This window comes from Pelophylax lessonae (assembly GCF_965119305.1).
Source record: "Pelophylax lessonae genome assembly, chromosome: 4".
NCBI classification, from domain to species: Eukaryota; Metazoa; Chordata; class Amphibia; order Anura; family Ranidae; genus Pelophylax; species Pelophylax lessonae.
This window is the reverse complement of record NC_138771.1, coordinates 564,473,651-564,495,455: the sequence shown is the minus strand read 5'-3', so window position 1 is coordinate 564,495,455 and position 21,805 is coordinate 564,473,651. Positions and strand designations below refer to the sequence as shown.

General features: G+C 44.2%; 1 protein-coding gene across 2 annotated transcripts in view; it reads left to right on the top strand.

Moving 5' to 3' along the window:
* The window catches only part of LOC309553385 (leucine zipper putative tumor suppressor 1-like), a 98,280-nt gene that overhangs the window by 70,297 nt on the left and 6,178 nt on the right, over positions 1 to 21,805 (top strand). For both annotated transcript variants that reach the window (XM_082254557.1, XM_082254556.1), the window contains exon 2: positions 8,367 to 8,893. In XM_082254557.1, the coding sequence (XP_082110683.1) occupies positions 8,474 to 8,893 (420 nt within the window). In that variant the 5' untranslated portion in view covers positions 8,367 to 8,473. The remainder of the gene's footprint in view (positions 1 to 8,366; positions 8,894 to 21,805) is intronic.

The window sequence follows — 21,805 nt, the reverse complement described above, 5'->3', positions numbered from 1 at the left end:
TTGACTGAGGGGACTGCCCCCTAGGGGTGTGATATGCTAAAAGCTTTGATATTAACAAATCTTGTTGCCTAGCTACTCCTACGGAGAAAAGGTCAATTACCCCATTGGTGAAGATTATGAAGAGGCGGCGACTGTCGGAGGACGTAAGAGAAAAAAACTTTTTTTAGTTTCTGTTATAAAATTTGGCAAATAAGTAATTTTTCTTCTTCACTGATGTGCACTGATGCGGCTGCACTGATGGGCTGTGCTGATTAGCACTGATAAGGGGCACTGGTGAGCACTGATAAGCTGCACTGATGAGTCTGCACTGATGGGCACTGATAGCCGGCACTAATCGGCAGTGTTGTCGTTATCAGGAAACCGACCCTGAGAAAGGCTATGAAGATTGCATGTAGACAGGAAGTGGCTGAAAGGAAGCTTTCGAAAACCAATAGCCAATCCTGGATTTATAAGAGGGGAAAAGGGTTAAGTGCCTTCTGACAGAAGAGGCAACCCCTATACAAAAATAATATAAAACAATATAAAAAAATATATTATAAAATAATGACAAATAATAGAATAATATCAAATATATATAATAATAAAAATCCTTTTTGTTTATTAGATGTCTCTTGGGAAGCAATATTTTGCCTGCCATCCTCTGTAAAAGGTTTTATTCTGGACTGGTATATTGTATCATTTAAAAAAAAAAAAAAAGTTGGCAGCTTAAGCAAATCCCACATTGAGCGCTTACACTCCTAAGGAAAGTGGCTGCATGCGTGTGTGCATGTTTGACCTCAGAATGATGTTGTGTCATGCATTTTGAAAATGTGTGACTGTCACTGAGAATGCAAACCAACTCTGTGAATGAGGCGCCCCCCGAACCCAAGTGTTCCATGCCCCCCAAGGTCTAAATCTGGCCCTGTCAGCAGCCCGAAAAATAGGTAAAAACTAGTATTTTCTTTAAAATAAACTAAATGGAACTCAGCTTGAGATTACCTGTCATGTTTGGGGGCATAGAGGGCAAACAACTAGATACCAGTATTTTTGTGGGCTCCCTGCCGCTGATATTTCCCCATTACTGACTTACCATGCCTTGTACTGCACTGTGTCACTCTGTGGAGGTGGCCAACGTAGCACATAAACAGAACTTTTCTACCTCAAGTTAACACTGCCCCACCTTCCCTGACAATTGGTGATGTGATAATATTGAAGGAGTCTGCATTGGTCCGCTTATGTTGGGGCCCTTCTGTTGGCGGTGCAAAAGTAGCTGTCCCTTTAAAAGTGTACAGCAGAAGACGTGTGGGCTACAAAAACAAGGGATATGAGGGGTATGTTCAGCTCACCCCTTCTGGTACACAGGTATCCGATCCAGATCACTTGGAGGTCTGCAGTCCTCTGAAGGTCTCAGGTTTAATAAGATCCACCAGATGGTGTAGGCACTCCCAACAGCAGGTCTCCTCTCAGCTCTGGTCACAAAGCACAGCAAGCGACCCCTTAATTTTGGCTCCTGTTTTGCAACCATTCACTTCTATTGTACAGTGCCTCTTTAAGACTGCATTTCCCATGATCCCCAGTGTCTGCTAGCAAGCTCTCTCCCAGCCTCTGATTGATTCGGGTCCACTGCAGCTGAGGGGAAGGGGAGGTGAAGGAGTGAGCAGAATCACACAGAGCAGCTCCAATGCTTGAACAGCAGGGAAGCTCAGGGTGAGAGGCAGCTGCTACACACACACAGTGACCATGGGGAGAGGGAAGTGAAGGGAAAGAGGCTCATGCAGCCAGCAGCTTACCCGGACACAATTAATAAACACAATATATAATAGAAATAATGTTAATGATTGGATTGGATTGGAATGGAGTAGAGAGCTCTACAAATGCACATAACTAAAGCCATAGCAGCAGGGCTGTCTTTAACACAGGGCAGAAGGGGCAGCTGCCCCGGGTCTAGTCATTGTTGTGGGGCCCAAAGCAGCTGCCCCTTGAGCCCCCAAATAGCTGATAAGTGGATTCAAGAGGGCCCAAGAAAATTTTTGTCCAGGGTCCAATCAAGAATAAAGACGGCCCTGCATAGCAGACCATGGAGCTGCTTTTAACCCCCCCCCCCCCCCCCATCATCATCTGAAATTTTCAAATCTGACACCACAAATGAGGATCACATTTTTTACCAGTACTAGGACAGTCTTTCCTTCACACAGTCTTGGATAGGAACTTCTTTTACACTTGTGCCACTCCAAACCTGATCAATAAAGGGGGGAATGCACTCCCCGCAGGAATTTGCAAGGTGGAATAGAAACACAACATTTTGCAATTGACTATGGCCAAAACTGATCATTTATTTTTGGTTGTTTTGGGCTAAATAATCTGGTGGCCTTTTATATGTCTCATGATACAATAGTGATAACTCTTTCAATTATATTGTCTCCTACAAAACTACAACGAATCTGCTTCTCCTGCTGAACTCACCAATTAATTGTTCCTTCCACATCATGGAAAACCCACTAGAGGACCATCATTTGGTTGTGTGAGTTGAGGTGGAATTTGTAATTTTAGAAAGAGTCACATAGAGCCTCTAAAAAAAGAAGGTATGACAAATCCAAATAAAGACCCCCTGCCTTAAGCTGGAGTGTCTCAAACTAAACCTAGTTTTTGCAGCTAGTAGCTTGCCTGAGCATTGTTTGGGTTTTTGGTGTTCAATATGTGTCTTCTAAGCTCAGGACATTATTCTGCCTACTGCTGTTAAATTGGCTCCGGTAGTTAATGTTCAACTTTATCCTTCTAAAACAGTCTTTCCCCTTAGGCTTTTATCTGAGGAGGATGGAAATGTGAAAGAATCAGTCTTTCCTCCAAGGACTTTGCCTGGAGAGCATAATGGTTTCTTTACTTGGGGCCTAGTCCCAGCTGGGAGCCAAAGCCAAGGCCCAAAGGATTTAGGCAGGCCTGTGTTAAGGCTTAGAGACTCTGGACGATGGCTGCTTGTCAGAGCGTATTCAGAGGAGTCTGTGATGTGAAAGAATTTCCGGTAGAGCTTGGGAGAGCTGTTTTTGGATGGACATTGCATGGACCTTGTTATTCAGCTCTTCAAGGTACTGTGACCACTCTCCTAGAGTAAAGTTACCAGGTTACCATCCATCCCCATTTCCCAGAAATAACTCTTGATGTGAAGGGTCTGTCCCTGGGTAATAGGTGTCCCCAGATTTGTCCCCTGCTACTGTTAAATCTAGAGTCATCAATTGTCACACCTAAGGAAACGTTTTGTAACTGGGAGCCAGCAGTTGAAGGGTCTAGGGCCACCATCAACTATTACTGGGAGGCTGCTACTTATGAAATTAGGGCCAACATCCATTTTTATTGCTTATATCAAAAAAAACTTGGGACATTTTTGTTGTTTTTTTTAAGTATCCTTCACCCCAGCCCTCTATCCACAAGTTTATTGAGCAAATAAAAGCATGAAAGACTAAAGTGACTAAAGCTTTATTGTTGTCACTGGAGTGTCAATGTTGCTGGGTGCAGCTACAAAGTGGGTCACTATTGGCAAAGGTAGGAAAGCCCGTCAAATTCCAGTGGACCCCCTAAGGGGTTAAAGTGTTACTAAACCCACAACAGTAAAATCAGTCTGTAAATGCAGTAAAGAATGCTTGTTAAACTCACTGTGGAACCTAAGAGTCCTCTTCTTCTTCTCTGATCCTCCCCTTCTTCTACAGTCACCTATCCATCTGCTGGTGTGTATTTTTTTCTTGGGAGAGTGTTTGTGATTAGCACAGGGCCAATCAGCACTGTTCAGACAGGGGGTTGGGGGTCCTGCAGCCTCATAGGACAGTCAGAGTACAATGAAAACTCCTCCTACAAGCTTTAACCAGACACTGATAGAAATCACAAGACTACTATATACTGCTGATGAGAAAAGGTATTTAGTAGTTTATATTTACTAAAATAATTGCATTTCCATGTTCTGTGTACTGTGGGAGACCAGATATAGTGAATGCAGGCTCCTGGGTTTAGTAACACTTTAAGTACTGCACAAGAAAAAAACAGGTTTATACTTCATATTAGGATAATGAGCAGAGCATGCATATCATTCCTTATTTGACCCTGGGACCATTTGTGCATTAGGTACAGATATAGCCTAATACCCACTTGCTGCCAAATCAAGTACATTTACAGTATCTACAAAGTATATAGTGTAGATCAGCCTTTCTCAATCTTTTTAACATGGAGGAACCTTTAAAATAACTTTCCAGGCTCAGGGAACATTACCCCTCCCTGGTACTCTTCCGATTTCTGAAATGTAAATTACATATGCACCTCTTTACATATACATACAATAGTTCTCTGATGCAGATATGTAACTTAGGGGTTGGCAATTGTTGTGTAAATCATCTTGCATTGATCATGTGTATTTTTCTAGTAACTCCAACTAGTAACTTTTTCACTCCAGCTTCCAAGAGTACTGGGTGCTGAGAAAGCTGTCAAGCAAAACACAACGGCATTGACCTTTTGCTTCAATCTGTTTTTTGGGGTTCACAAGAAGGAGTAGCACAATTGTGTCATACCGGTCCCTTATATCGTGTGGGGCCAGGTTTTTATCTGTTATGTGAAAAATATATGTGTCTTTTTAACATAATACATTTTGTATAATGTTTTTCAAACAAAGTATCCTTATTCACAGCACTTCACTTTTTCCACATTTTGTTATGTTACAGCCTTATTCCAAAATGGATTAAATTCATTATTTTCCTCAAAGTTCTACAAACAATACCCCATAATGACAATGTTAAAGAAGTTTGTTTGAAATCTTTGCAAATTTATTAAAAATAAAAAACAAAATAAAAACACATGTACTTTTCACAGCCTTTGCTCAATACTTTGTTGAAGCACCTGTGGCAACTATAACAGCCTCAAGTCTTTCTGAGTATGATGCTACAAGCTTGGCACACCTTTTTTGGCAGTTTCTCCCATTCTTCTATGCAGGACCTCTCAAGCTCCATCAGGTTTGATGGGGAGCGTCGGTACAGAGCCATTTTTAGATCTCTCCAGAGATGTTCAGTCAGGTTCATGTCTGGGTGCTGGCTGGGCCACTCAAGGACATTCACAAAGTTGTCCTGTATCCACTACTCTGATGTAGTCTGAGTGTGAGGTCCAGAGTGCTCTGGAGCAGGTTTTCATCAACAATGTCTCTCTACATTGCTGCATTCATCTTTCCCTCGATCCTGACTGGTCTCCCAGTTCCTGTCGATGAAAAACATCCCCACAGCATGATGCTGCCACCACCATTCTTCACTTTAGGGATGGTATTTGCCAGGTGATGAGCAGTGCCTGCTTTCCTCCAGACATGACGCTTGCCATTCAGGCCAAAGAGTTCAATCATTGTTTCATCAGACTAGAGAATTTTCTTTCTCATGGTCTCAGAGTTCTTCAGGTGCCTTTTGGCAAACTCCAGGCAGGTTCTCGTGTGCCTTTTACTGAGGAGGGGCTTCCGTCTGGCCACTCTATAATACAGGCCCAATTGGTGGAGTGTTGCAGAGATGGTTGTTCTTCTGGAAGGGTCTCCTCTCTCCACAAGAAGACAAATGCTGGAGCCCATTCAGAGTGACCATCAGGTTCTTGGTCACCTCCCTGACTAGGGCCCTTCTCCCCTGATCGCTCAGTTTTGCCGGTAGAGTCCTGGTGGTTCCAAACTTCTTCCATTTACAGATGATGGAGGGCACTGTGCTCACTGGGACTTGCTGCAGAAAGTTTTCTGTACCCTTTTCCAGATCCTTGGACTTCATGGCTTGGTTTGTGCTCTGACATGCACTGTTAACTGTTGGATCTTTATATAGACAGGTGTGTGCCTTTCCAAATCACATACAATCAACTTAATTTACCACAGGTGGCTTCCAATCAAGTTGTAGAAACATCTCAAGGATGATCAGTGGAAACAGGATGCACCTGAGCTCAATACAACAACATCATCAGCAGTAATCAGCACGGGTTTACAAATGGGCATTCTTGTCAAATCAATCTCTTAACATTCTACGAGGAGGTGAGCTGTCAGCTAGATAGGGGGAGACCAGTGGATGTGGTGTACCTGAATTTCGCTAAGACGTTTGATACAGTTCCCCACAAGCGCTTAATTTATAAAATAAGGTCTGCAGGTACCGACTGCAAGGTTTGCTCTTGGATATGGAACTGGCTAAAAGGGCGTGTCCAAAGGGTGGTAATAAATAGCGCATACTTAGACTGGTCTGAGGTGGTAAGTGGGGTCCCACAAGGCTCAGTCCTGGGACCAAACTTGTTCAATTTATTCATAAACAGCATTGAGGACGGGATCAGTAGCTCGATATCAGTTTTTGCAGATGACACAAAATTGGGCAGGGCAATAACAGCACAGCATGAAGCAGATATCCTACAGAATGACCTGGACAAAATAACGGAGTGGGCAACGACATGGCAAATGAGGTTTAATGTGGAGAAATGTAAGGTTTTGCACTTGGGGACTAAAAACATAAAAGCACAATACACTTTAGGGGGGGAACCTTTGGGGGGAATCAAAAATGGAGAAAGATCTGGGAGTCTTGGTAGAGGATAGACTAAGCAATAGCATGCAATGTCAAGCAGCAGCTGCCAAAGCTGGCAGAATATTAGCATGCATAAAGAAAGGGATGTATTCCAGAGATAAAACTATAATCCTTCCACTTTATAAAACTCTGGTCCGACCACATCCGGAGTATTCTGTCCAGTTCTGGTCGCCAGTCCTCAGGAGGGATGTGTTGGAGCTGGAGAGAGTCCAGAGAAGGGCAACTAAACTAATTAGGGGATTGGAGGACCTTAATTATGAAGAGCGTCTGCAATCGCTTGATTTATTCTCCTTGGAAAAGAGACGCCTGAGAGGGGACATGATAGCAATTTATAAATATCTCAATGGTGATCTCAGCAAAGAAAAAAAGCTATTCAGTTGCAAGGATTGCATGAGGACTCGAGGGCATACAATGCGATTAGAGGAGAAGCGTTTTAACCTCAGGCAACGTGGGGGGTTCTTTACTGTTAGGGCTACAAGATTGTGGAATTCTCTACCACAAGAGGTGGTTTCTGTGGGAAGTATGGTTGCTTTCAAAAGACTCTTAGACGTACATCTTAAGGATCAGAACATTCAGGGGTATGAGAGATGATTACAGCCACACACACCTACACAGGTTGAACTAGATTGACTATTGTCTTTATTTAACCTCACCTACTATGTAACTATGTAACTTATGTACATGTGATTTTTTAATTTTTTATTTTTAATAAATTTGCAAAGATTTCAAACATACTTTTTTCACATTTTCATTATGGAATATTGTTTGTAGAATTGTGAGGAAAATAATGAATTTAATCCATTTTGGAATAAGGCTGTAACAACAACATGTGGAAAAAGTGAAGCGCTATGAATTCCTTTAGGATGCACTGTATACAATTTTCTTGTTCAATTTTCTTTAGACACACCTTTAATTGTGTAGTACAAGGGCCTGCCTAAATTGCATGCAATTTAAAAGTGTTTAGGTTTGACCTCACATTTTATGGTTTTGAAAATCTAAAGGAAAATTGAACAAGAAGATGGTATAATGTATGGCCAGAGTCCAAGCTGGGGAGACCGCTCCAGGTGAGACTGGGATCAGGTGCTGGTCGGATCCGCAATCCAGGATTACATCAAGCAAAAAGGAATGACCGCACTTCCGATGAAATTCAGAAAAAGGAGTGTCTTTATTCCACATCAATCAAATGGCAAATACAGGTACACACTGTGAGTGCAGGACAAAAATGGTAGACGCGTTTCACGACTGGATGTGTCGCTTACTCATTACCGGTAATGGGTAATGAGTAAGCGACACATCCAGTCGTGAAACGCGTCTACCGTTTTTGTCCTGCACTCACAGTGTGTACCTGTATTTGCCATTTGATTGATGTAGAATAAAGACACTCCTTTTTCTGAATTTCATCGGAAGTGCGGTCATTCCTTTTTGCTTGATATAATGTATGGCCAGCCTTACAGATAGCTAAAAATATCATTGGTGTGATTAGGAACCTATTTGAGAGGCAGACGTTGCTCATTTCTCAAGGAACCCCTAGCAACCTTTGGAGAAAACCTGGGGTTCCATGGCATCATGGTTGAGAAAGGCTGCTCTAGATGCCATACACTCCACTGATTGTTGCTAGCTAACATGAAACAGCTGTATGGATCTGTGGGATTGCATCCTGAGATTTGCCTTTTCCCACACGTCAAAGTATTTATTATTAGCTTTTCAAATGGTTTGCATTTGCTTCTAGCCTACAAACCCTAATGTCATCTATTGGCAGTGCTGTGTAGAATCTATACTGTTGGAAGGATTACTACTGCTATATTAATTATTTCTTTTTGTCCCTCTTAGGTATCTCAGTCTAGAAATGGGGGGCCCCTGGATATGACTCCGGCCCCCTATATTTCTTCTCTGGCTCTTCACTTAACAGACTTTGCTCTGTCGGTTCCTGTGGCATTATGGGCAGTGTGGGCAGTCTCCTCTCTGGGCATGGCCTTAGCAGCAAACAAGGAAGAGGTTCTCAGCATCGTGGGAGGAAGCCACCTCACCTCAAGAAGCTGAGCCGTTGCTCAGATGGTATCCTAAGATTTGGCTTTTCCCAGGAGTCAGGGCATGCCAAAGGAGGGGGATCTAAGATGGGCCGCAGTGAAGACTTCTTCTACATCAAAGTAAGTCAGAAACAACATGTGGGACCACGAGACCATGTAGGTCCACGAGATCACGTAGGACCACGGGACCATGTAGGACCTCGTCAGGAGTATCATGGAGGAGTGACAAGCTCTGAGTCAGAAACCCAGCCAGTCCAGGAATATCCTGTGCCAACAAATAAGCCCTGCAGCCAGACCAGCATGATCCACTTTCCCAATCGACTAGAGCTGGTAAGAATGAGTTATAGTTGCCTAAATGTTTATTTTTATTCTTTTGTAGCAAAAATGAATTATAGCTGTCAAATAATGGCTGTTTAACTTTGGTAAAGCCCACAGCAACAATTTGTTGTCATCAGTTTCTCTTCCTTACTTCTATGTCACCTACAGATCTACTGCCTGGAATCATAATGCTAAAGAATAAAGTACTGTATATCTAAACACAAGAACAATAATGATATATTTTGAAGTTTACCAGACCTTAGATACCATGGCTGCATTAGTTGTCTTTTTCAGGCTTTTTCTCCTTTATTTTCAGGCAGTAATCCTGTTAGTAACACACTTTCTGCCAACACTCACTCACTGTACTGAATCTGTGGAGAAATAGTGTTGTCACCCTAGAACAGGAAGTGTATTAGTACTACAGAACACCTCCCTCTCTCCACCTCCCTAACATGGGAGTAAGGGGATCGAAGCATCCACGGTCACTGCATGTGTACAAACCTGTCCGGCTGCCATTGCAACTTAACCACTTAAGCCCCGGAAGATTTTACCTCCTTCCTGACCAGGGCCTATTTTGCGATTCGGCACTGAGTGACTTTAACGGACAATTGCACGGTCGTGCGACGCTGTACCTAAACAAATTTGACGTCCTTTTTTTCCCACAAACAGAGCTTTCTTTTGGTGGTATTTGATCACCTGTGCAATTTTTACTTTTTGCGCTATAAACAAAAAAACAGCGTCAATTTTGCAAAAATAACAGTATTTTTCACATTTTTTTTTATATGAAATTCCCCCAAAAAAAAAAGTAAAAATCAAAATTTTTTAACATTTTGGGCCAATTTTTTTTTTCTGCTACATATGTTTGGTAAAAAAAATCGCAAAAAGCGTATTTTGATTGATTTGCGCAAAAGTTATTGCGTTTACTAACAAAGGGAAAGATTTTTGTCATTTTTGTTGTTTTTTTTAACGTGTAATGGCGGCGATCTGCGATTTTTTTTTGCGGGACTGCGACATTGCGGCGGACAGATCGGACCCTTGACTGACATTTTTGACACCTTTGGGGTTACCAGTGACATTTCTACAGTAATCAGTGCTATACATATGCACTGTTACTGTAAAATGACACTGGCAGTGAAGGGGTTAACTTTTTTGAGAGGGAGGGGTTATGTGTGTCCCTAGGGGCGTGATTCTAACTGTGATTGGCTGTGGCTTGAGGTGTAGGAACAGTGATCAACGGTCCTACATAGTAGAACCGTATGATCACCATTCCTACACAGGGGAGAATGACAGGCGGCTTGTTTACATTAGCCGCCTGCCTTTCTCCCTCTCCACCCGACGATCGCGAGTGACCGGCGGACATCGGGTCCGCCGGTCACACGCACGGGGTGACCACGCGGGATCAGGAGCGCGCCTCCAGCGGCACGCGCTCGCTCCCTAGACCCTCACAGGCTAGCGACGTAGCCCTACGTCGCTCTGTCTGTGAGGGGCTGACCGCCAACGTAAATAGTCGTTCGGCGGTCAGCAAGTGGTTAAAGCGGGAAAAGGCAACCGTGCTAAATGCTTTCTTTTCCTCAGTCTTTACACAAGAAAAGGAGGGGTACACTGACCATGACTGTATGGTTAGCAGTAATTCACAGGACTTGCCGCTATGGCTAACAGAGGGTGAAATCATGGAAAGGCTGGATAAAATCACCAGGCCCGGATGGCGTACATCCGAGAGTACTCAAAGAACTCAGTAAGGTTATATCTAGACCACTGTTCCTGATCTTTGTAGATAGTATTTTGACAAGAAATGTACCAGGTGACTGGAGGAAAGCTAACGTGATACCAATATTCAAAAAAGGGCAGAGGCATGTACCAGGAAATTATAGGCTGTTCAGTCTGACGTCAATAGTATGTAAACTTCTGGAGGGGATGATAAGGGACTATATCCAAGAGTTTGCTAAAGAGAACAACATCAGTAATCAGCATGGGTTTACAAAAGAGCATTCTTGTCAAACCAATCTGTTAACATTCTTTGAGGAGGTGAGCTGTGAGCTAGATAGGGGAGACCTGTGGATGTGGTGTATCTGGATTCTGCTAAGGCATTTGATACAGTTCCCCATAATTTATAAAATAGGGTCTGCAGGCATCAACCACAAGGTTTGCTCTTGGATACAAAACTGGTTAAAGGGGCGTGTCCAAAGGGTGGTAATAAATAACGCATACTCAGACTGGTCTGGGGTGGTTAAGTGGGGCCCCACAAGGCTCAGTCCTGGGACCAATTTTGTTCAATTTATTCATAAAAAGCATTGAGGACGGGATCAGTAGCTCGAAATCAGTTTTTGCAGATGACACAAAATTAAGTAAGGGCAATAACGTCACATCATGAGGCAGAAATCTTACAGAATAACCTGAACAAATTAACAGAGTGGGCAACTACATGGCAAATGAGGTTTAATGTGGAGAAGTGTAAGGTATTGCACTTGGGGACTAAAAACATAAACCCCCAATACACTTTGGGGGGGGGGACCCCTGGGGGAATCAAAAATGGAGAAAGATCTGGGAGTCTTAGTGGAAGATAGACTTAGTAATAGCATGCAATGTCAAGCTGCAGCTGCCAAAGCCGGCAGAATATTAGCTTGCATAAGGAAGGGGATGTATTCCAGAGATAAATCTATAATCCTTCTACTTTATAAAACTCTGGTCCGACCACATCTGGAGTATTCTCTCCAGTTCTGGTCGCCAGTCCTCAGAAGGGATGTGTTGGAGCTGGAGAGAGTCCAGAGGAGAGCAACTAAACTAATTAGGGGATTGGAAGACCTTAATTATGAAGAGCGCTTACAAGCACTTGATTTATTCTCCCTGGAAAGGAGACGCCTGAGAAGGGACATGATAGCGATATACAAGTACCTCAAAGGTGATCTCAGCATAGACAAAAAACTGTTCAGACGCAACGAATGCATGAGGACATGTGGCCATACAATACGATTAGAGGAGAAGAGATTTAACCTCAGGCTACGCAGGGGGTTGTTTACAGTAAGGGCAACAAGATTATGGAATTCTTTACCACAAGTGGTAGTAACTGCGGGGAGGATGGCTACTTTTAAAAGACTCTTGGACGTACATCTCAAGGATCAGAACATTCAGGGGTATGTGAGATGATTACAGCCACACACACCTACACAGGTTGAACTGGATGGCCTATTGTCTTTATTCAACCTCAACTACTATGTAACTATGAATAAACCCAAAACCAAAAATGTAATATATTGCAGCTTTCCAGTCATTAGATGTTGTGACTGCATCATTCTTTTTTTGGCTTTTTTCGGGGGGTTTTTTCCCTGTGTTTTCACCTGATGATCTGGCCAGTAACACACCTATTTCAGTGAGATGCAACTCTGGATGAAGGAGCATAGGAGGCACAGCAAACAGCAGCATTGTCAGTCTGGGGGAGTAGTGTTAAATGTACTATCTGATTTAGAACCACTAAAAAACTAAAGCCAAAGTTCAGCTCACACTTTATAATCAGTTACAGCAAACAGGTTTTGTTTCCTTCTGGGATAAAGGTTTGGCACGAATAAATAAAAGCTAATTATTTGAATCCCCCCTGCCAGTGTTAAGTGTTTTTTTCTCATCCAAGTAAACTGATACATTTTGCTTAAGAGCCTGTGCTGTGAAAAACAACAGACTTGTTGGCTGGATCGCTAGATGAAAACAGAAGAAAGCCTGAAAGGGGAAAATAATGTAGCCATCACACCTAAGAATTGGCAAACTGCAATATAATAAATGCTTGGTTTTGGGTTTAATACGGTTTAAAGGAGGAGGTAAAATAGTGGCTAAACAGCCTTTTTTTTACTGCCCCTGACTGCAAGAATAAACAATCCCGTACTGACTCAGAAAAAGTATGAAGGAAGTGCAGTGAGAACTTCTGATCAATATATTTGTTCTTGGTCGGTGACTCAGTAAGGACTAAATCATCATGACAACCAGTTAGCATTTTTTTCAGAAGAAGTCACATTTTAGTTAACTTAAATTAGATAATTGACTGAAAAGTTTGTTTTGGTTGTTGCAGATTTCACATCATAATTGTTCTTTAACCTCCCTGGCGGTCTGATTATGTCAGAATTTCTGTGCTAAAAGCAGTACATTATTTTGCATGGAAATATGTTTTATATTTTAGGCCTGTAATTCTTAGGAATAATTTACTTAAATCTGTCCAAACAAGAGTCTAGTAGACATCCGGGGTATGATAAAGTTTGAAACACAAAATCATAAATTAGAATGTATTAATAATAAATGTCATCAAATTCTTCATTGTTTTCGAAGTGGAGATATTTCATTATGAGGGAGAATCTGTACTCTGCCTGATCCGTACCGCAGTCCTCACATCTCTGAGCTCCAAGTCCTCACATCTCTGAGCTCAGTCGCAGAATCGTCGCTGTTGTCACATTTAGTACCTGATGACAAATTTTCCAATGAATCGCTATCGCTCAGTTCTTCAAATAATTCCAATACACCGTCGCTGTTTTCCAGTTCATCTAAAAGCGTTTTTGAGCTAAAAGAATGCTTTTTGGACACCATGGACATTAGCAATTTTCCAGGCAAAACGTACCACAAAATGTACAAGCAGGGCACTGGAAAAGCCACTAGGTGAAATGGCATGATAGAAAATTGTAATTCTAACAGATTACAATGTATTATGTCTTTTTTTTTTGTTTTTAAATGCAATTCAACCATAATGCAAATACCACAGGATTCAATAAAACATATAGCTTCCAAATATCATTTGTGGTTTAAAGCTAAAGGTCCAATAAGGAGAAAATATTGATGTCATTATAGGCAGGAGTCACATTGTGCAGCGTCCATACCAACAGCAGACCTATGTATAACTCAACACACAGAAGAGGCTTCCTTCACCTCTGCAGCAATACTGGCAGCACTCATACGTCTATTTCCTAAAGACAACCTCTGGATATGACGCTGAGCATGTGCACTCAACTTCTTTGGTCGACCATGGCGAGGCATGTTCTGAGTGGAACCTGTCCTGGTAAATTGCTGTATGGTCTTGGCCATGGTGCTGCAGCTCAGTTTCAGGGTCTTGGCAATCTTCTTTTAACCTAGGCCATCTTTATGTAGAGCAACAATTCTTTTTTTCAGATGCTCAGAGAGTTATTTGCCATGAGATGACACGTTGAACTTCCAGTAACCAGTATGAGAGAGTGAGAGCGATAACACAAAATTTAACACACCTGCTCCCCATTCACACCTGAGACATTGTAACACTAACGAGTCACATGACACGGGGGAGGGAAAATGGCTAATTGGGCCCAATTTGGACATTTCCACTTAGGGGTGTACTCACGTTTGTTGCCAGCAGTTTAGACATAAATGGCTGTGTGTTAAGTTAATTTGAGGGGACAGCAAATTGACACTGTTATACAAGCTGTACACGCACTACTTTACATAGTAGCAAAGTGTAATTTCTTCGTTGTTGTCCCATAAAAAGATATAATAAAATATTTTAAAAAATGTGAGGGGTGTACTTTTGTGAGATACTGTGTGTATATATATATATATATATATATATATATATATATATATATATATAAGGAAATTATAAGAATAGGGCATACATGATATGGTGGAAGGAAAACCAGGCAGTAGGGGGTAAATTCGTTTTTGGGATATGAGAGGTCAGGACTCTTACCTTATTGGCAGAGCAGACAAGGTGATGAGGAGGAGCAGGAGAGAGAGTAGTTGGAGGGCAGTAGTGAAGAGGCTTCACTTGCAGACTGGAGATCATAAGAGAAACGTATGACTGGCTATCTCCTGCACTTTGGGCCTGTTGAGAGAGAACAATGAGTGGGTTGGAATTTCTATTTAATCAGCTCAGAGCTACTACTGCTGCTGTATATGGCCCTGAATGGGTACAGAGCCAGGTAGCAGCTTCACTGCCAGGGGTTCAGGCAGGACATCCCTCAGCTGGGGCCTGCCACCACACAGGCTCGTAAGTCTTGGCCTCTGGTGCACCTTAGCCAAGAGGACCCTCCAGGCCCACCTGCTAAGCAATTGCCTGCTACTGCGGGCGGTGGTCCTGGGAGGAATCCCCATCCAAGGGAGAGCCCACAGGAGAGGGAAGCTCACCTTGCTGCAGCCATGGTCCCCTCATCTGTAGTCCATTCCCAGGTGCGGGCGGCTGGCACTGCTGGCGATGAGCGGATCAGCATGTCAGCTCAGCGGGGGAGAGTCTGCACAGCGGGCACTGGCCTGTCTCTGGGTGCGGCCGGCACCCCTCATTCTGCAGGAGAACAGCGGCATGGGATATCCAGCTCCTCAGCTGGGGGAGCCTGGCGGTCTAGGGAACGCCTACAGATCCAGGTCGGCGCCTGTGTGGGCTGCCAGAGAAGCGACCAAAATGGAGGAGAGGGCAGCGGCGCCGGCTGATGACATCATCAGAGGGAGACAGAGCCACTGCGACCGGTTCTTAAGCCCTCAGTGTACCCCAGCACAGGAGCAGCACATGGAGTGTCCAGGATGAGGAGTCAGTCGGCTGACAGGGGACAGCAGCTCCACTGACAGGCAGAGGTCCGCTCTGAGGGGGATGTCAGCGGCTCTGAGGACAGGGAGTTGGAAAAGGAGACCCAGGAGGCAGCGGGGGCATCCGAAATTACGGCTGGCGTGCCTCCCTGCCCAGTGCAGCCCGGTGAATATACTTTTTCTGATTTGTCTTGTTTTTCTTCTGTTGTGTTGGGGGGGGAGCTGGGGCTGGAGACCAGGGGGGCTAAGAGCAGGTGGTGGGTTCAGGTCAGGCTGGCAGGGGCCTCTGGGATAGTCAACAGGACTTGCTGTGGATAGTGGAAGCAGGGGCCACGAGGGACTTCCCGCCAGTATTGCCGTGGGCTCTCCTCAGGGAAGAGAGACATTTTCTGGGGGCATTTGTGCCCCTTTAAGAGCTCCGTTGGTGATGCCAGCGGCAGTAGTAATGGGCACACAAACAGACAGGGACATGGTGGCAGCTGTAGCGATCACCACTGAGACTTCGAAGCATGGAGACCAGGAAGTGGAAAAGGTGTGGTTAACGGACTCTGCAAAATGTGAGGTATATGTATGATTCGAGGAACCATTGGGGGCACACCTTAAAGCTGAAGTTCGCAAAAGAATTTGAAAGGGTGAGCATGTGGAAATATTTTCCTGCTCCCACTCGAAAAATTTTACTTGGATCGCGTTAACCGGACAAGAGCCAGAAGGAGGATGAGGAGAAGAGGAGGTACCAGCTTATTCCTCTGTCGTTTGTGAATTGGTTGCAATCATTTGCAATTTTTGTTAACGTGATCGGGGAAAAAGCACTGGAGAACTGTTCGGCCCTATTTTGCTACTTGGAAGCCATTAGTGAGGCTCACAGGGTATACAGGGGGCTGGCACGGATGCGCTATGACGAACCGTTTTGTCAACGAAAATCCATCCCCCCTCAAAACGCTGGGATTACAAAGATATCAGCCTCTGGATGAAGTTTTCTTGGGGGGGGGGGGGGGGGGGGGTGTAGGGGTCAGCGGCTCTTCCACCTCTGGAAGGGGGTTGGTTGGTAGTTTAATGAAGGAACGTGTCGAATTGGAAACGCCTGCCACTTCAAACACGAATGTTCAGGCTGCGGAGGAAATCATTTCCTCGTTCGCATTTTAGACATGGAAAAAAGCATGCCAGTGACAATTCTGGAAAAAGGGTCGATGCCAGTGAGGCTGGAAAGGACACATTGCAAGTACGTATCGGTAGGTCCCTCCCGTTTCCAATCATTAATGTTCGGCGCTCCCTATTCCATCAGTTGTGTCAAAGATGCTGCTAAAAGAAGTGACCTTGGGTCAAATGAGTGGCCCATTTCCTTTCCCACCTCTTCCGTGGCTTGTAGTTTCCCCATTGGGCGTAGTTCCGAAGAAGGAGCCAGAAAAATTTCAGATGATTCATCATCTCTCGTATCCGAAAGGAGGCTCAGTGAATGATGGTATTGACCCGCTGGAATGTGCAGTTACCTACACATCATTCAACGCAGCTGTTTCCTGGGTACGTAGATACCACCAGGGCTCGCTCATGGCTCAATCATGGCTCAATCTGATGTTGAATCGGCATTCTGGCAGTCCATCCTCACTTTCCATTTGCTAGGATGCTGTTGGCAAGGTTCTGACTTTGCCATTGGGTTGTTCTATCTGGTGTGCCCTGTTTGAAACGTTTAGTTCGTTCTTTAAGTGGACTGTTAGGGGGTCTCGGGGATGAACTCAGTCATCCACTATCTGGATGAACTTTTGTGCATTGGACCGCCGGAGTCAAGGACTTGTGAGACCTTGCTGGGGGCATTGCAACATCTTGCGGAATGTTTCGGCATGCCTTTTGCACTGGACAAGACAGAAGGCCCGGTCACGGAACGTATTTTTTCTCAGACTAACAATCAATTCAGTGGCCATGGAATGCAGATTGCCTATGGATAAATTGTTGGCCGGAAGTGGGACAAGCATGCGGACGACTGAGGATTAAGTTGCGGGAGCTACAATCCCTGCTAGGTAAGCTAAATTTTACTTGCAAAATTATTCCCATGGGCAGGATTTCCTGCAGGCGTTTGTCAGCAGCTTCATCTGGCATCAAGGCCCCAGGCCATTATGTGCGGCTTTCCATGGGGCTCAGGGCCGACCTGCGTATTTGGGATATTTTTCTTGAATCTTTTAACGACCATTCTTTTATGGCTGGAGTGTCTGGTCAGCAATGCCGATCTGGTCCTGCTCACAGATGCGGCGGGTTTAGCGGGATGTGGGGCTTATTTTCAGGGGCGTCGGAGTGCTGAGCCATGGCCTAAGGAGTGGCGCGCTGCTGGGTTTTTGAGGAACCTGGTGTTACTCAAGCTATTTCCCATTGTCTTGGCAGTAGAACTTTGTGGAGAGGCTTTTCAGAACAAAAAAGTGTGATTCAATTGTGACAATATGGGCATGGTTTTAGCAATTAGAAACATCTCAGCTTCTACCCCACCGGTGGTTAGGCTCTTGTGTTACTTGGTTTTGAGTTGTTTGTGATTGGATACGTTTATTTATGCTGTTCACATCCCGGGAGCTACCAACAAATTAGCAGACATTTTGTCTCGTTTTCAGTGGGACAAGTTTTGCGTGTTGGCACCGGAGGCGGAGCAACATGGAGTGCCTTGTCCTCAGCATCTATGGAGGATTGCATTGGAGTCGCCGCTGGACTGATACAGGACTTGCTCAGCGCGGCAACATGGGTGTCCTATTCCAAAGCGTGGAAGGAATGGTTCTCTTTATTAGAGGAGGTAGGTGGGGAGGATTTTGAGGTGGACCTGTCATCTTTGGTGCTATATTTAGTTTGCTATAATCTTAGGCAGGGTACCTCAGTGTCCATGGTGGAGCGAAAATGTTCAGGATTTGTGTTTTATTTTAGGTTGGCAGGTATCACTGATTTCACCAAGTTTTTTGTGTTGCAGCAGGCACTTAAGGGTTACCAGAGGGAAAGGTGTAGTTGTGATTGTAGGCGACCAGATTCCTTTTTAGTTCTGAGTTTAGTGCTGGACCGTTTGGCTATGGTTTGTTCATCACCTTATGAGGTGACTTTGTTTCAGGTCGCTTTTTTGGTGGCCTTTTTTTGGTGCTTTCCAGATTAGTGAGCTGGTTAGCCCATCCAGCAGAGTTCTGGGGTGAATGTTTGTGGGGGATGCTATGTGTTTTGCCTCATCAGTAAAGCTCTGGATTAGGCGTTTCAAGACTGACCAGAGAGGCAAAGGAGTGTAGGTTGACTTGTTTATGGGGTAATAGCACTCAGCTTTGTCCAGTCTTAGCAATGGAACAATTTCTGAATGTGCGGCCCAGAAAGGTGGGGTGCTTTATTTGTCCATCCACATGGTTAATTTCTGTCCTAGTTTCGGTTACGTAAGTGTCTATCGAAGGCGGGGTTGGTTGCTGGAGATTGTTCCTCCCAGTCTTGGCGTCACGGTGGGGTCCTATTATAGAATGGTGAAACAAATAGGCAGGTGGGAGTTCAAGAGATACAAAATATATGTGCAGTCTTACCTGCTGTAGTCTATCAGTGATGGGTGGTGTTTCCTCCTGTCTATTTTTCCTGTCTCTCTTTGTATTATTTATGTTGTTTCTTGCCGGAACTTCCGGGACAGTTGGTGCATGGTCATCATTATGTCTTTACAGATTTCCCCAGTGTCTCATCTGGATTCTGGGGCACTCTTATGTGTTCTGGGGGGCAAAGAGGGCAAAGGTTAGGCCCAATGGACGTCATTTGGGAGTTTCAAGAGAGGAGGGCATTGTTAGATGGATTGGGGAGCCAGGGTTACTCTGGCAGAGGGTCTTACCTGAGGTTCACCAAATCGCCCGGCTGGACAGACTGCCGGATGTTTTGGTCTTACATACTGGTGGGAACGACTTAGCTCTACGTTTTATGAGGGAACTGATTAGGGACGTGAAACTGGACTTCCTGCAACATAAGTCTTCCTTCCCTGACATGTTTAAAGTATGTTCAGATATAGTGGCCCACACTGCACAGAGAGGGGCCAGGTTGGTGGAGAAGTTGAATAATGCCCAGATAAAGATGAATAAGGAGGTGGGCAGATTCATTGCTAGGAATGGTGCATTAGTGGTTAGGCATGTGGAGCTGAAGATGGACACATGGTTGTACCAGAGAGGGAATGGAGTGCATCTTAATGTGGTGGGTATTAACCTGTGGGCCTTGAGATTACTGGATGGTATCCAGAGGACTTTCCAGGTGTGGCGGCGGGCACAAGTGTAGCTGTAGCGATTGGGGTCCTTGACGAGAGTCCAAAACATGGCCTTGAACAGTAAAATGGTGGGACCCATCTCAGGTATGGAGTCCTATGGTTAGTCTGGTTCAGTCTAGACCGACCGGGTAGTGTAAAGTGGTAGGGGTATGTGGTCAGTTAGGATAGTCCTCGAGGCGGTGTTTTGGCGGCTGGGGACAGAACCTAACTTAACAGTACCACATAATCCAAAGTTGTGGGAGATGGTATTGTAAAGGAACCGCTACCCACACTGTGCTTGTTGACTTCTGTCAGTATACCGCTTCCTCCCAGTCTTGAACATAGATATCAAATATCCTAGCCGTCCCCCATACAAAGTTAGCGACAGCTTAGCTTGTTCTGGAACCTTCTCCTTTATTGAACAACGCACACAGTATATATACAGCATGGACATCCCCCTCCTGATGAGATTACCACACACAGGTCAGGGGTTGCCTGATTACATTATCATATGCAGATGAAATTGTATACAGAAATAACCTGAACTAATTATCTAGCCATCTGGACAGAAACATGTGAGTTCATTAACAATTAACAATTAATAATGGGACAGACAGGCTTAACAGAATACACATCACACCTTAATACACAGACAATAGGAAGAGACCGCCAGTGACAGACTGTCCGTCTCTGACATTGAAGAGCATGGAACAGAGGCCAATGTTCAGAATCAAACAGGCCAGGAATAGTTCTCACATATTTCTCGGGATACATGGCTGACAAATATTACTGTCCCATTTGAAGTAATCCAAACCCTATTCTCAGTGTCCATTAAGTATCTGTCTTTCTCTCCCAGTGACGGTGAGTACCGTCACAGGTATCGTCAAGGATCTTCAACCATTCTTTGATCTGGATTGGTTTGACTGTTTTATGTTTTTCTGTTATTTATGGTTTTGTTTAATAAATGGTCAAACCGGTCATTTAATCCCAATGCTGAGTTAGTGTTGTCATTTAAAGGTAAAGGGGGGTGGTGTTGAGTACTGAACCAGGTAATATGGGTAAACAGAGGGGATCTGAACTACCCTAGTCATGCATTCAGGAATTTTGGTGCACTTTCAGAAAATGCTTTAAACCCACAGGATGTAAGATGTAATAGAAGTCTATAGCTCAGTGCAGCTAACCTGCAGGAAAGCTGCAGGTACACTGCACTGCTTCTGTTAATCAGTGTGAAAGCTGCCTAGGTATTCTTTTTTTATAAGTGCTAATATGCCCATTGCAAAAGAGTGGTGTATGTGATGTTTAATACACTTACCTTTTCCTCTTCCAGCTTCTGCTGGCATCGCTCTCCGGGCTGCTAGAGAGGTCCCAGGCTTAGTGGATTTGGTATTACTCCGCTTGGGTCAGGATTTGGCTCTACAGAGGAATCATCAGCTTATGTGGCTCCTGCACCCTCTGCGGCCGCCTGCTTCCTCCACTGCTGGCTCCGGCTTCATGCACTCTGATGCTCTGGGATGGCTAGTTGGCAGCCCGTTGATCGCAATCTGAGCTTGCTGACCCACCATCTAAGAGCATGGGCATGTGCTTCCCTGGTATGAGGTTGCTGGCCACATCAGAGGGCTCTGCAAGCCACTGGTTAAGCACCCCTAATGTAGAGGCAGGCAGGGCATGTCTGTCTTTTCCACTTGGGAGTGGCCATGCTATACAGCCAGAGCATGTGAAGGAGTTAAGTAGCAGACAAAGCCTTCCTCTTCTTCCTAAGCCTAGTACACATGATAAGAATATTTTACAAAAAATGCCGCTTTAGAAGCGATTTTATGATAATCTGATCTTTAGTACACAGCTTTCATCTGAAATTATCCGCAGGGAAAACACAAACGTTTTTCTCATACGATCTTTGTTTAATCATTACAGTTTTCATTCAAAAATACAATACAAATATATTACATCACTTCCGAATTTTTATTCTGTCCTATGAGAATTTTCGTACTTTAGTAACCTATTTGTTTTTGATATGGAGTCTAGCAATCAAAAAACAAACAAACGATCATTCGCCTGATAATCTCATCATGTGTGCTAGGCTCTATTCTCAGGTGCATACCCATGCGATACGATTCTGCAGATCGTGCTGCATTTTGTAAAACAATTGCGGGTGTTGTTAGCATACACTCCGTAATTGGTTTGTACGGATG